Genomic DNA, 16,239 nt, shown 5'->3' on the forward strand with positions numbered 1-16,239 from the left:
AGTAGATTTCCTTCTACTAGGTGTTGAGTGAAGCTTTGTTATGGTTAATTGAGTTATTTGAGATAAATTTGATGATAATTGTGTGATTAAATTGATTGAATTGATGATGGCATGTTGTTTGTTTTAGATTGGATTGATCTCCCAAGATAGCAAACTTAATTGCATGTTAGTTCTAGTTTGACAAGGGATTGTGAATTAGAATTTATATATTTGATTGCATTTTGGGTAAATTTCTTCTATGCACCTAGTCAATGAGGGATCTAGGCTAGGAATTTGAGAGATTGCTCTTGGTGGTAATTAATTCTCATTTTAATTCTTTCTTTGCATGATTGATTATCAAATCGATTCCCATTAACTTGTTAATTGTTCAAAATGGATCTTTGCCCCTAGTAGACTTTGTAATATCTTGATCTTTATATGTGTGTTAGTGTAGTTGTAGTGTCCAGTATCCATAAACCGACTTCGGCGTAGCTTAAGCATTAGATCGAGAACAATCCAACATTACCGTTCCTTGTGGTTCGACTCCGAACTTACCACTAGACTTGTTTAGGGGTTAGTTTAGGATTATAATAAATTTTGTTTGGCCGTGAGGAGGTTAGTCAACGACATAATTTCCCCGCGCTCATTGAGGCTAGGTAGCGATGCTGCCCAGAATGGCCACAGTATTGGAACTGCTGTTTGAGCAGTTGTGTCACAAGACAAGGCAGCAGAATAGCGCATTTGGTTAACAGGCTAAGCACTAGACTAAGTTCTTTTTCTGAAACGAAATATGTGGAACCAAGCAATCGGAGGTACCGAGGTAATAAGTAAAACCATCAACATGTTCGGTATTTTTTCCAAAAAGTTAAAAAAAAAAAAAAAAAAAAAAAAAATCTCAACGATACCATGCAACCAAATTACTTCCCCGTTCCTAATTAGTTGACAGTCACACTTACACTGGTACTAAAAGGGACAGAGAATAATATGTATCATCGCATTGGTCAGTCAAATTACAATCTTATGGTGTCAACTAATTCTGACAGGGAGAATATAAACACACAGAATAAGCATAAATTACTAACTTGAAGAAATATATGTGCATGTGTCACGTACCCAATTTACAACCTGACTGCAACCCTGTTTTGCACGTGGGACAGGCTCTAAATTCTAGAACACCCTCTCATCTGAGCAGCTTCACAGAAGAACCAGCAAAATTTGAAGCGTAGAATAAATATACCAAAAAAAGTGTCACTAGGTGGATGTATCATATATGTTAAATAGCTACCGCGCAGTTGGCCTAGCAATGGACTCATCTATTGACAAGTAACTATCAGTTGGCCCTAAGTCCATGGAGCCTAAGTGGATGGAGGAGTGCAAGGAGTGTCTGGAGATGTTATCAGAGTTGCCTTCTCTTGCTGCTTGCGTTTCCTTCTCGATCATGATAGCGTCTTGTACCTCTTTGAGCACTTCTGACATTGATGGTCTCATATGACCATGAGCTTGGACACACAGCAAGGCTTTCTCAGCTATCTTCCACATAGATTGAATGTCATATTCATCTCTCAACGAGGGATCAATTATTCCTTGAATGTCACCACTTTCAATGTGCATTTTAGCCTGAAAGTATAAGGCAGTAAGAATTACAGCTCAGCTGCATAAACAGTAAATTCACTTTGAAATGATATTCATACTGGAAGGTAGCTTATGCAATATGCACTATGCTTTTCAGCCACATCATTATTCCTTAGCACAATATATGTTTAATTTCAGGCCATCTAAAAGTGGAAATGTGATTGATATGATGACTTGGTTGGATCAGTCTATGCACTATTGCACAGAAAGACTTGTGTGGACCCGAGGTCTAGACACACGCAACTGACATTATATTGAACATAGTGACCCTTATTTTTAACATAGTAACCTTTATTAAAGCTACTACAACATTTTAATAATATTGTAAACTTGAAATACGACGTTATTACCCTAATTTTAACATAGTGGCCTTTATTATTCATATTGATCAGTATATAAAATATTTCATTAAAAAAAACTAATCACTTAGGCCTATATGTTACCAAAATGACTTTTATTTCAACATAGTGACCCCTTTTTTTAATTATAGTGACCCCTTTTTTTATAAATAAAACAACTATAGTTTCTCTAATGTTAGTGGTCCACAATAAATTAGTGTGATCCAGGTCCATTAAAGAATTCATTTTGAGCATCTCTCGATTATCTTCTAGCATACTAAACTAGAGTACTAAATCCAAGTTATACATTAACAGAATTGTTCACTTCCAAAAATATAAGACATTTTATTGTTGAGGTCTAACTTTATTAATATTAACCTTTGTTTTCATAGTATCGGTAGGATTTATAATAAAATATCTGTATCATCATAACTACAATTTCAATGATTACCTTCAACAAACTTTGACATATTAATAGTTATGATCAGCAAGGTCTAGCAACGCAAGAGTTGTTTTTTGAAACAATAATCATCAATCTAACTTATTATGCACCAACGGACGCTTAAATTATTACTTTTCAATCTACAACCAAAATCTAACTTATTTGCACCACCTGACGTTTGAAAAATTCCTATCATTCTACAACTAAGTACATTTTTATTCTAAATTGTACTACCTCCGTTAATAGTTATGTGCAACTTTTGCCATTTTTGTCCGCTAAGTATTATGTGCAATAAAAATATTTCTTTCCTCTTTTAGTAAAAAAACTAGTCAAATGTCAATTTTACCCTCGTTAAAAAAATTTAAACACAATTTACTAACTATAATCAGATTTAATTAAACACTAATTTCTCACCCAATTTTCACCCCACCAACCCAATCTAACTCATCAACTTTTCATCTTCCACTCAAGGAACCCAAAACCATCTACATTCATCCTCATCTTCATTCATCTAAATCTTCATCTTCATCTTCATCTTCATCTCCATTCATCTTCATCTTCAATTCATCTTTCCCCATATTTTCTCTCTCCTCTTTCAACATCATTATCTCTCTTCATCTTTTTTTTAATCTTCTTTCTCTCTCTTCAACTTTCAAAAAATTTGTAGTGGGTTTCATGGATTTGAGATCTTCTTTCTCTTTTTTCAACTTTCAAGAACTTCAATTCGTGATGGATTTGTTGGAGTGGTGGTGATGAGTTCGCATGTGGTTTCCGTTAGATCTATGGGGTGTTCCGTGAGAATGGTGGGTTGAATTTTGTGGGTTTTGTTTTTCGTGGGGGTGGGTTTAGGGTGGTGGTGGTTTTGTGGGGGTTGGTAGTGGTGGTGGTTGAATTTGGCAGTGGTGGTGGTTGAATTTTGCTGGTTTTTTTTTTCGTGAGGGTGGGTTTAGGGTGGTTTTTCGTTGGCAGTGGTGGTGGTTTTATGGGGGTTGGTAGTGGTGGCGGTTTCGTGGGGTTGGTAGTGGAGTTGGTTTTGTAGGTTGGTAGTGAAGCCGGCGTTGAAGGCGGCGGTGGTGTTGGTGTTGGTGAAGGCGATTGTGGTGTTGGTGGTGTTGGACTGTTGGCTTGTCGTTGTGAATTGAAGGCGGTGGTGGTGTTAGGGTGTTGGCTGGTCTTGGTGGTGGCAATGGTGGTGTTGGCTGGTGGTTGTGGTGGTGTTGGCTGGTGGCAGTGGTGGTGTTGGTCTTGGTGGCAGTGGTGGTGGATTAATTATCCTAACATTCTCTCTCCACCTTAATTACATACCCCTAGAATACATTAATCACCATTATAAAATTTTGCATCATGAACCGTGAACTCCCCCAAAGTTGCACATAACTATTAACGGAGGTAGTATATCACTTACAACAATCAAAAAAATTATTTTATGTCACTTTCTAATACCAACAATTTACTAGTCAGATTTGGATACCAATGATGCAGACTTTTTGAGCAATGGCAATAAAGAGAGCATGGTTATACACCAGACTTACCCATTGAACTATGTTCCGACAGTTAACACCAAAACTTTCGTTAGATATTGCTTCCTGCCCTGATATTAGCTCGAGTAAAATTACACCAAAACTATAGACATCACTTTTGTCAGTCAGCTGTTGTGAGATATAATACCTGCAGATCATCAGGGAAGTCATTGTGTGATATTGTAATTTTCTTGGGGAAAAAAGGATGGACAGGTTGACAGATTATAGAAATACTCCGTACAATAAAAATTAATGAAAAGCGTATGGTAATTGACAGAAACTGTAAATTTTATACGTTTGGGTCCCTACAATAGAGCCAGTTCATACCAAAACTAAATAAAGTGAAACCAACACAGTACACAAGAAGGAAACCTTCAATTGAATTAGTTGCACACGTAACTATATGTAGGGGAAAATGCACACAGAGAAAAGAAATATTATTATACTTCCAGTATATGTCGTCAAATGAGCAAGTTCTGTTAATCTTAATTTAGAAATATATGGACAGAAACAATGCAATTATAATCATATATATAAAGCATGCATGTAAATGGAAACCTCAATGAGAGGAAAAAAAAAAAAAAATTAAGCTCACAAAATTAAATTGGTGGGTACACTGTCATTTCAAAAAAAAAAGAGGCATGCACAAACATTGAATAACCACCTTGAAACAATCGTTCTCCATAAACATCACTCACAACTTCACAGTGGTAGTCTAACAATTATGTGGACATTAGGAATGGATAAAAAATACCCAATTTGGGAGTTCAAAACAACTATCCAACTGTTGGGTGTGTAAGTACAGATGACATAAATGAAGTGGCAAAATTTGCCGAGTGATAGGAAATTTTTTTACCCTTGATCTGAAGGTAAAGCCAGAACTGCTTACAGAAATTACTTATTATTTCTCTTCCAATGCTTTTCCCTGTTGTGTTTGTGCATGTGTTCTGCTCCTCATTCACACGGAAATTCAAACAGCTTCTACTCGAAATAAAACCCATTTATGACTAACTAGGTGTAAGTTAATGAAACAAATCATACGAGGCCGAGGCTTAAATAACCCCTACGGAAATTCAAGTGAGATAGTAGCCCATAGTCTTGTGTTAACTCTTTCTCCAAGTAGAAGGGAATAACCTAACATATTTTATTGTGTACTGCACGTCCTTTAAAGTATTTATGGAACCGAAATTCAACATCGATTTATTCTTATAAGACTTGTTGTGGCTTTATGTCTGCAATTGGACGTCACATGTTTTATTTTTCATTAGACTTTTGCACTTGAAAATTGTATGGGCTTGTATTGGGGGCACAATTTCACCCTCGGAGTAATAGTGCACATGTCCTTGAGCCACCATACGCAATCAAGAATATTAACACCAAGCAAAAAGAGCTTTTCCCCTCTAGCTGAAAAGGGTCTCAAAGAACGGTGTTTGATTTGTTTTAATATTGATAAATCTTTACAAAACTAGATGAGATCATATATCTTGCCAAAGGTCAAGCTATACCATCTCATGTAACCAACAATTTGGTCAGGATATTTCTTCCTTTTATGTTATTAATCTTCTATTCTTCAGAAGAACTCCAAGGGTATTTTACCGCTTCTGACTCCACTTAATCTCCCCTACCCCCTTTTAAAAAAGAAAGAAAAATCTGCATCTTATTCACTTTAATGCAAATCATGATGGCTGAGCCCCAAATCCATGAATAAAAAGGTGTATCTTGTAAACAGAATCTTGAAAGTCTTATCTTGTATCTAAGAAACTCATGAACAATTAATCAAAATGGAAAATGTAAAGGAGTTGTTAATTTTTTTACAGAAAAAAAAAAAAAAAAAGAAAAAGATTCAAGAAGGATGACATGCTGTGAATGTTCCAAGTTCTAACCATTCATGAAGGAGTTAGGAAGGATATAAAACAAATGGATTTGCATGAAAATGAGGTATTTGATCGTAAGGGATGGAGGAGGATGATTTTCGTGGATGACTATACGGAATAATCACTTTTGGTTCATGTTCATGTAGCTGACCCCACTTATGGGATTAAGGCTTTAGATTGATTGACTGACTGATTTAACCATTCAGTTCATATTTCATTGTAGAAAAGAGAACGAAAGGCCAACAATAATCTTACTCAGGATCTAGATAACCAACAGTGCCCCTGACAATGCTTGATACGTGCGAAGCTCCATCCACTGCAAGTTTTGAGAGACCAAAATCCGAAACTTTGGCCCTAGTATTCTTGTCCAATAAAATGTTGCTGGTTTTTAAATCTCTATGGATGATAGCTGGCACACAGCCCGTGTGAAGATATTCAATTCCTGAAATACAAAAAAAAAGATTATCACTTTCACTGCTCCGCTACAATAACTGTGTTTCACAGTCATAACAGAATATGTTTAGTATAAAACCTCTTGCCGCATCTTCAGCAATCTCAAGGCGCTGGATCCAATTTATGCTCCTTTCTCGGGTTAAAGGACCTAAAATCCAAAGCAACTGAGGAATATGCAAATGTTGTGTTGTATTAACTCAATTTAGTTATGGTGGGATAACTACCATAGAGATGCTCTTTGAGAGTTCCATTGTGCATGAACTCGTAAACAAGGATGCTTTTTCCATCTTCTTGGCAATATCCTAGAAACTGCACCAGATTTCTGTGGTGAATCCTTGAGAGGAGAGTCACCTGGGTCACATGTCAATGAACAAACCATATCTATCAGCGATATATAAATCAAGGATCAAATTCACAAGCTATTATGAAAGGAAGGCTAGAAGGAACAACTAAGAAAGCTTGCTCCTAAACAAGATAAAATCGTCTTTAATATTTCCTAATATATATTTTTTTCAAAAGGAAGACTTTTTTTTTTTTTTTTTTTGTGTGGCTATCTATGATTGTTGAATTTACATTGCAAGTGTCTTCCAGTCTTTCTTAATAAGTGGATGAGCGATGAGCCTGAATAATTCTCAGAAAATCATAATTAATCGCAACTTCATACCAGCTTTAATTTGCCCTTTCAGAACATCGCACATTCATCATCCTGAACAAGGCTTTTTGTAATGGTTATATGAAATCAGAACTAGGCATCAGCTACTCTGAAAGTTTCAAGTTCATGGAAAATATGAAATATTCAGGGCCAATAGTTAAGGGCCAGTAGAACAACTGATAAGGATGTGACAAATATATTTGAAACAGGCTGAAACAAATTTGTTTGCTGGGCTAGCACTGTCTACAACTCCCAATTCATCCCCAACCTCTTTAACCTTTCTCTATTTGAGAGCCTCATAAGAGGCATTGGCGTCATAATGATGTAACTACATATAAATGAATTGAATTTAGCCTCAGCATCTTATTAACTTGATAATTGCCAGATTACTAATTCTCAACATCCTTTGTCTAGAAAATAAAATTTTCTTTGGTAGATTGCCGAGTTCGTGATACCCCCCTTTTTAAAAGACACCTAAATGGGTTCTAAGATAAACTTGTCTCACATAAACAAAGAAACGGTGTTTGCAACCAACTCATAAGAAAAAAAAAAGGAGGAAGTATACAAGAACATCAAAGTCCTAACATCTGTAATATGAATTCAAGTACTACAATGTACAAAGTACAACATTATTTCCAAATTGACATATTTTCAAAGTAGTTATATATCAAAGGCGAAACTAGCTCCTAATAATGGCAAAATAGGCTTCACATTAGCCGATGAGCAGTTGCTCAGGAGCACCTTTGCTGCTTACCAAAAACACCCCTCTAGGGTTAAAGCTTGGGAGTCATTATTGGGTTGATAGACAGGGTCTTTGACACAGCTGGATGCAGGCAAACCTAACTGGGAGGTCCTGAGATGCAAGGCGCTAGAATGCTTGTAAAGCCTTCTTCTAAACGTGCTTTAAAAAAAAAGGGAGGGGGGGGGGGGGGGGGGTGGTGTAATAGTTTTTAACTAATCCTGAAACGAGAGATGTCATTAACACATTATTTCTTACAGTCTTGAGCTTGAACTCAATCATAGATTTAAGATATACAAAAGGATAGCCAAGTTGCAAGGGTCCTTGCTTCCTTCACCAGGTTTTGTTGTAGGGCCTCAACAGATCAATGGAAATTTTGGTAAAAACCCCTAGCCAGAATACAGAAAAATGTAATGATTACATGGATGCATGCCCCTAATCTCAATTTCTCTCATCGATTTTCTCTCAATGTTTATCAGCAGCAATTATAATTTGAATTGCCAAGAGTTTTCCTAAATAGGACACATTTTGTTGAGAAAAAAGTACCTCGTTTGAGAATTCTCGTCTTCCCTGGAAGGAGTTACTAGTTAGAACTTTGACTGCGATTTCTCGTCCATCTTTTAATTTACCATAGTACACCACCCCATAACCTCCAGAGCCAATTTTTCTCTCAAAATCCTTTGTGGCTTCTTGCAATTCTGAAAAAGTGAAGCAATGGGCAGCTTCTGTTGCAGTGCTCTCCAAGGAAGAAGATAACTTCTGAGATGGAAGAATATTCCCAAGGCGGGCTGAAACTCAAACATCACACAAAAAAAAAGTCATAAAAATACAGTATAGCACAAAATTAAAAAATAAGGGAAAGATTACAGAGTATATTCAGCATCAGACCTTGGTCACTATATCTTTTTTTAGACTTCTTTCCTTTGTGCAGAAAATGACATGATATTATAGTTGCTATGAGAAAAACAGCAGCGCCAATTGTACTTCCAACTACTACACCAGTCCGAAAGCTTCTGCTTGCTTTATGAAGACCAGCATTTCCAGTGATGCTAAAAAAATTATTATAATTACATGTGTTAACATAGCAATAAAACAGAGTGAATTTCGCCAGTCAAACAGAGAATTTGCTAATCGACTTGAGAAATAGAAAACAAATCTCACACTGGACTCCGGGGTGTTTGGGGAAGGGGGCAGTTCGTGGGAAGGGGAAGAGTGTTCAGATATATCATGTACACAATCCTAGACAGAGACAATTTCTGCTGAGCTCAAGTTTCCAGGGACAAATTTACTCAACCAAAAGTTGCCAGTGACTATAAAGAAATCCCTACTCTCAGTCTGTCAAGTGTCAACCCTCCAGTGCTTGTTACTTTAAGGTGTTTGTTTCAATATCGATACACAGGAAGTTTGCATCCCTTAAAATGTCAAAAGTTGAAAGAATAACCATGCTCAGTAAAGTGTTAAATCCAGTCCTCTTTTTATACCATAGATAACCATGGATGTCTGAGCTTCTAATTATCTAAAACCAATGCTACGTGAATACATAATGAGCACTGTTCCCTAAAATGGAAAGGAGCTGATTATCTAGGATGTCCCTCTAACTGGAAATCATAATAGCCCTTTAGGAAGAAATCGTCAGATCCTTACAGAATCAAGCAATTCTTGGTTGCTAGCTCCTAGACTTCGCACAAGACCGCATGATGGTGGAGTTGAATTTGAGAATTTAAAAAAAATAATAATAAAATTAAAAAAAAAAAAAAAAAAAAAAGTTAAAGCTAATCAGTAATCACACAATGAACTAGATGTCAGGGAGCAAAGAGTAAATACAAAAGCAATAGCAAGCATAAAAGGCCATTCCAGTGCTGCTTACTGGAGATAGAACTCTGCAATTGTACTTATAGCTTCTTTGTAAGTTGTGCCATAAACACATCAATTTTCCTATCAAAAATAAAGAAGCCTGTTTTGAATTTCAACAATTAACATTGACATGACTTCATATTTGCTATATAGTTAACAAGCACTAGTACACAATCTAAGATTTTTCCTTTTGAATTCTGGGGCATCAATATGAGTAGATCTTATCGTATATTTCACCCTCTTATTGTTAAGGTCAGACAAAGCTGTCTACCTTATTACGTTTCATTCAGGCAAAAGCACGAATTTTATGTAGCCATATACAGGAGAGACATTACTTACTTCAAAACAAGGTTATTAGGAAGGTCAGACGGCAATGTTCCATGCAGCTTATTGTTTTGCAAGAACCTGCAACCATTAGGTTCATGCATTAGTGAATTCCTAAAGACGAGCATTCAATCAGTTAGAAATACAAGCATGGAGCATACACTTCTCTCAGATTATGGAGATCAGCCAAGGATGATGGAACTGCACCTGTCAATTGATTGTTCTCCAGATGACTGCAATATACAAAGAACATCAGTAAAAGTTTAAAGGGAAACATTGCTTCACATAAATACAGGGAATCATGCATACATTGTTTTCAAGTTCGGACAGCCACTAAAATCAGGAATTGGTCCAGTTAGTGAATTCCCATCAAGCCATCTGCAGTCATAGTCACAGGAGAATATGTTAGATTCAACAACTACTCCAAAACAAGTACAGCTTATGCTTCATAGGTTTAAAAATGGTGTGAATCATATATCTTACAGCTCAATCAAACCACCCAAGTTTGTGAGTTCTGAAGGGATATTTCCAGTCAAGTTTTTCTTCGATAAATGACTGCAAGGAATCAAAGATAAAATTTCATGAGACAATAATCCAGGCCATGAGGCTGCTTGACTAGAGTCGGGTCTCAAACAAAATCACTGTAAACCATGGGAATAGCAGACGATACATATCTCCAAAATATGGATGCTCCATCAGCTCAAGCCACAAAGAAAGGGACATAAAGGAGAAAAGAAAGAAACAAAGATACACTTACATTGCAGTTATAAGTGGTTGAGGGTCTGAGTTGCACTCCAACCATGACCAAGGAACAGGCAGGCATGGATCACCGCCTTCTTGAGCCCAATCAGCAGATAAGTAAGGTGTAACAAGTTTTGCTATAGTAGATCCTGAAGTCCCATCCAAAGCAGTATCAGATGTACAGCATGTGTTATTTTGGGTAGATTGCTTTAGAGAAATAGGTTTTATAGCAAATTATTATCAACGAACAATCAATACCGCAAGCGGAAAACCAAAATCCAAAATGATCCCACGCATCTTTGAAGAAGAAAGACAAATAAGCATAAAATATCACTTACCATCCATGGTACCGCCACTTTTCTTGACATACTTATTGATCTCCATAGCATTCACGAGAGGCCCCAATGAAGAATCAGATGTCTTGACAAATTTAAAGGACATCACAAAAGGGAGGGTCAAATTTTGAAATCCAGGCTCATAGAGACGGTCCTTTCCTTGAGCATTTTCAAGGATATTTACAGCTGCTTTAGAAACCTGAGGTGCATCAGGAAGCATAAGCCTAAATTTCCTTACGTCAGTCGGACCTATGTCTTCAATTTCTGCAAAATATGAGAAAGCCCACCCACCACCAGGAAAGCCATCTAAGTTTAAGCGGTATGACAATGTTCCATTTCTGCCTACTACAGCTGTTTGCATCACTTTCTGAGGTGGTCGGTCATCTGCACTAACATCGATTGGCAGCTTTGTAGAAATTTTCTCAGTGCCTGCAGCAACATCAACTAGATAATTCGGTTTCTTCAGAGAGTCAGATTCCCATATTCTATCATATGGATCATCAGGATACCTGAAAAAACCAAAATTTACATGTGTTGTTCCATGGATTACACAGAAGATAAAATTAAGCTCTAAGAACTGCAGCACTTTTAAATTTCTGAAAGAAAAATATATCTATTTCAACTTTCAATTAGAATAAAAATCACATTTATCTACTATTGGCACATAGGTAAAAATGATGAAGATCACAATCTGTGGGTATGTTATAATTAATTGGAGGAGTTATTACCTCACAGGATCTGCACTATCCGCTCCAAAATTAATTCTGGCAGATACACTCATGTAGTACTGATTTTCATAATCTGTTATGTACATTGAACCATTGAATTGCCGAAGCTCAAGTGTAGAAATAAAGGGCAGCCCTGTTGTAGCATTGGATAAGCACACACTTATTGTTGGCTCAGCAGCAAGAAATATCATTTCAATCACCTCCACAGTAGTAGCATCTGAGATGACAATGGTAGACCAAGGGGTTGCCCCAATCGAAACGTCAAACTTTGGATAAACATTGTTGTTGTCGAAGTTTCCATATAAGAATGTGGCTCTCACTAGGAACCTAGTCCTGCTTGTTACATTTAGAGTGTAGCAGTACTTCCTGTTATCATTAGGGAAGTATCTTACTTTCATATACTGTGTCCGTGTTTCATCTGGATTAGATATATTAGCTGTCTGTCCGAATCTAATTTGGTCATCAGGAACCCATTGAATACCAAGTTTGTCAGTGTGACTATCTGTACCTCCACAATCAAGACTCACAAATCCTGCATTTGTCACAGAATATTAAGACAACAAACCAGCACCAACCAGATGCAGCTAAAATAACTAACATCATACCATCACTACGATTCGACATTGTTCGAAAAGGAAATCAACAATTAAATCGACCACAACATATCGTTTTACAAAAGGGATAGCCCGGCAGCTACAAGCCAACGGCCACAACCCACAAGCATCCTTTTTTACAAGTGTAGTGCACAAACAAATGGATCTCATATAGAGTAATTATGCAGTCCCACTTTATACAGTATATACAAGAAGGGTTTGCTACAAGATACGTGACTTTCCTCAAAATTTGATGAGAGAAAAGGTTAAAATCATGTTGACCTATATCACTAGTCGTTCGACCTTTCCAATAATCATGTTAAAGTATCTTCCACTTTGAATTATCTAGTCAAATTGTTAGGTCATATTATACTATTTTAGTGATGCTAATATAAGGAGATGATTCTGATAGATAAAATTTATCATAACAAGTATAGTAGTAGTTGGCAGCAGAACAAACGATAACACAGTTAAATCCTGCTTACTATAATCTTGCCTAGTCAAAATCTTAGATACGCGCCTGGCTAACTGGTGAAAATAAGGGCAATTTTAGAGCCGGATTTATGTTAAAATCAGCACAATCAAATGAGCTATCTACAATTCTACATCTTATAATAATCTTCCACAAATCCTATAAAGCACAGAACTTACCATAAAAGAAAACTTAAAACAATGAACCACCTACAGCTTATAATATCACTCAACTACAATATCATTCAATTCAGCATGACAGCATCAACAAACTACAATATCTTTCAACTAATATATAACTAAATCCGAAACGAAAGTGGTAAACAACCTAGCTAATGTCATCATAAATGACACTTTTATACAATAATAACAACTAAATTCTTAGAATTAAAACGTACAAATAGGTGCATGCTTCAATTGCAATTGTCAAGATTTTCTTTTTAAGTAAAAAAACCACTAACAATTCATGTAAGTTATTAACATAAGCACTATAAAAACAGTCTTAAATTACTAAGATGAAAAAAAAAAATCAGAACAACTTTTAACAAAAACAAGAATAATAAAGCAAACAAATTGAATAAATCAAACAACTTAAAAGTTTTACCTGTCATCTGGGCATCGCTAAAACAGACATGAAACAGCAAAAAAGAGATGAAAGTGGAAAACCCAGAAATCCAAATCGCCATTTTTTCAGAGAAAAGCATGAAAAATGGAAAATTGTTACAAAAAACCCCAAATTAAATGGGGGCATAAAATGAAGAAAAAGTAATAAAAGTGAAAAGCTGATAAAACAACGAAAAAGTTCACATTTTAAATCAATCAATTAGAAATATTAAATAATAGAAAAACTAAAAGCAAAGTTTCAATCTCTCTCATATAATAATTACAGTAAGAGAAGGAAGAGAGTGGAGTTTAATGGAGAGTGGAGTTTAATGGAGAGTGGGGTGTTTGTATTCAGAGCGCAGCATTCATATTACTTTTATAGGAAATATTTATTATTGGTGATAAAAAGGTAAGATTATAGATTAACGTTATATTAACAAACTTCTTAGATAAGTGCTGTATGATATTTAAGTCTCAGTGTATTGATGAAGCACAAAAAAAAAAGAGCTCTCCCAGGTTACTCACGGTGATTGTTTCTCACGAACAAGTGGCATACCAGTTGGCAACTTTAGTTAAAAACATTACATGTCATACAACTTAGTCATTATTCCGTTAAGTCACGGTGTTAGTCTTCCAACAATAATCACCTGAGTTTCTCCCGAGTTTCAATTGAAGAAGCTCCCATCTTCATCTTCACACCTTCAATTGTGAACCTGCAATTGTTGCTCTGCTTTGGACGTCTCGCGTGGTGGTGTCGGTGTTCGTAGGTGGCAAGCTGAATTTAAGGTAATTTAAGCTCAACTTAAGCTCAACTTAAGCTCCCATCTATCGTGTTGTTGTTGTTTCTTTTGCCACTTTTCATGGAGTTATATCATGAATTTCTGTGGTTTAATGTTTAATTTTTGTTAATTTGTGTGACCTGTTGTTGAATTAGGGCATTGGTGAAAGTTTGCTATGTGAATTACCTTTGCGGTTGCTTAATTTTGTCAATAAAAGCTGCATTTTCGTTAAGTTATGCTATTTAGTGTACTTGTATTTGTGCCTTTGCTATGAATCTGCTAGTGCTGTCATTTTGTTATACTTGGGTATGTATTTTGTTAATTTCTGTTTAGTATTTGATATTAGATGATATTTGTAGGTGGAAATGGATGTTAATTTGGTAGGTGGGTGTGATGAGGTGGGTAATTTGATGGAAATTGGTGTAGAATACAGTCAACACGAAGGTTGTGTTTTGAATTCAGAGAACGTAAGTTCAATGGGAGGTGGTCGTGATGAGGCGGGTAATTTGATTGAAATTGGTGTAGATGGGAGTGACAGTGAACATGAGGGGTGTGAAGTTTTGAGTGCGCAGATCTTAAGTTCAATGGGAGGTGGGTGTGATGAAGTGGGCAACTTGATTGAAATTGGTGTAGATGGGAGTGACAGTGAACATGAGGGGTGTGAAGTTTTGAGTGCGCAGATCTTAAGTTCAATGGGAGGTGGGTGTGATGAAGTGGGCAATTTGATTGAAATTGGTCTTGATGGCAGTGAACAGGAAGGGTGTCAAGACGCGAATACACGGTCCTTGGAGAACATCACCCTTACACAGACCATTGAAAACACTTCACCTTTGCCCACTAGAAATGGTAAAGCTAATAGTCCAGTGCAGAACTGCTTCCCAAATGAGACAATTCAAACCATTGAGACTACTGTGTCAACGAATGAGTTCAGTGTGATAACCACTATTGACCCTCCAAAAATTGGTATGGTTTTTAAGTCCTGGCAGTACATTGAGCTGTATTACAAAACATATGCAGAGCAGTGTGGATTTGGAGTTAGCATGGTGCAAGCTGCTTCTAACAGTTCCAAATTGATAAGCAGGATCACATGGAGGTGTGAATGTTGGGATCCACCATATATGAGGGCCAGGCACGAGGCAAGGAAAAGGGTCAAGTTAATGGATGTTGGAGGCTCTGCAAGTAATGTGAATGGTGACATTGGTGAGGATGAGCTTGCACGTGGTAAAAGGAAATCCAAAAAATGTTTCTGCTTAGCTAGCATATATGCTAGTCTTTCAAGTGATGGCCTATGGGTTTTGAAAACCGTCCACTTAGAACATACTCATATTCTTTCACCAAGCATGGCTAATTTGGTGAAAGAGTATCGTATGAAGAAATTGACCTCAACTGTACAAAAGAGGTTAGTTAATTTTTATGAGGAGGGTGTTCCTATGTCGCAAATTCGTGGGTGTTTAGGCGCGGAGAATAAGAATTTGCCGAATGTGAAGGATATGCAGCATGAGGTTTACAAGCATAGGCGCTTGAAGATGGCCGGGGGAGATGCACAGGCAATGATGGATTACTTTAATTATATGCAGGCTGATAATCAAAACTTTTACCATGTCCATAGGTTGGATCAGAAGGGTCGTCTAAAGGATGTGTTGTGGGTTGATGCAAGGAGCCGGGTGGCTTATGAGGAATTTGGAGACGTGGTGTGTTTTGATTCCACATATCTAACAAATAAGTACGAGCTACCATTTGCCAATTTTGTGGGAGTAAATCACCATGGCCAGTCCATTTTATTAGGTTGTGCTCTTGTTTCACACGAAGACTCTGACACCTTTCGTTGGATATTCCAACAATGGTTAGCTTGCATGGGGAATAGAGCGTCGGCTGCTATTCTCACTGACCAAGCAGCTGCAATGAGGAAGCTTTAGCTAAAATTATGCCCAATACACGCCATCGTTGGTAGGTGCATATAGCATATACTTAGGAAATTCCCTGACAGACTTGGAAGTTGTGCCTTGTAAGTAGTCTAATGTAAGCTTCGTTTTGTACTTATTTAAAACCTGCTGTTTCATACATCTTCTTTTTTTTTTTTTTTTTTTTTTTGTATCATTGGTATAAGAAGTTCAAGAACCCTTTAAAGGAAGTAATATATGAAAGTTTCACTATTGAAGAATTTGTGACTCGTAGGTGTGAT

The 16,239-nt window shown here is 36.7% G+C and overlaps 1 protein-coding gene across 1 annotated transcript; it reads right to left on the minus strand.

Moving 5' to 3' along the window:
* Nucleotides 1-925: 925 nt before the first annotated feature.
* LOC145623941 (putative LRR receptor-like serine/threonine-protein kinase At1g67720) lies at nt 926-13,827 on the minus strand. The gene is made up of 15 exons (XM_081676859.1): nt 13,280-13,827; nt 11,612-12,143; nt 10,887-11,392; nt 10,565-10,697; nt 10,291-10,362; nt 10,117-10,185; nt 9,969-10,040; nt 9,823-9,888; nt 8,518-8,678; nt 8,176-8,417; nt 6,463-6,589; nt 6,318-6,386; nt 6,041-6,227; nt 3,924-4,059; nt 926-1,596 (listed from the first exon to the last, which is right to left on the minus strand). The coding sequence occupies exons 1-15, from the start codon at nt 13,377-13,379 to the stop codon at nt 1,261-1,263; spliced, it is 2,808 nt and encodes a 935-aa protein (XP_081532985.1). The 5' UTR covers nt 13,380-13,827; the 3' UTR covers nt 926-1,260.
* Between the last annotated feature and the right edge of the window lie 2,412 nt (nt 13,828-16,239).

Source organism: Chenopodium album, chromosome 3 (assembly GCF_948465745.1).
Source record: "Chenopodium album chromosome 3, dcCheAlbu1.1, whole genome shotgun sequence".
NCBI lineage: Eukaryota > Viridiplantae > Streptophyta > Magnoliopsida > Caryophyllales > Amaranthaceae > Chenopodium > Chenopodium album.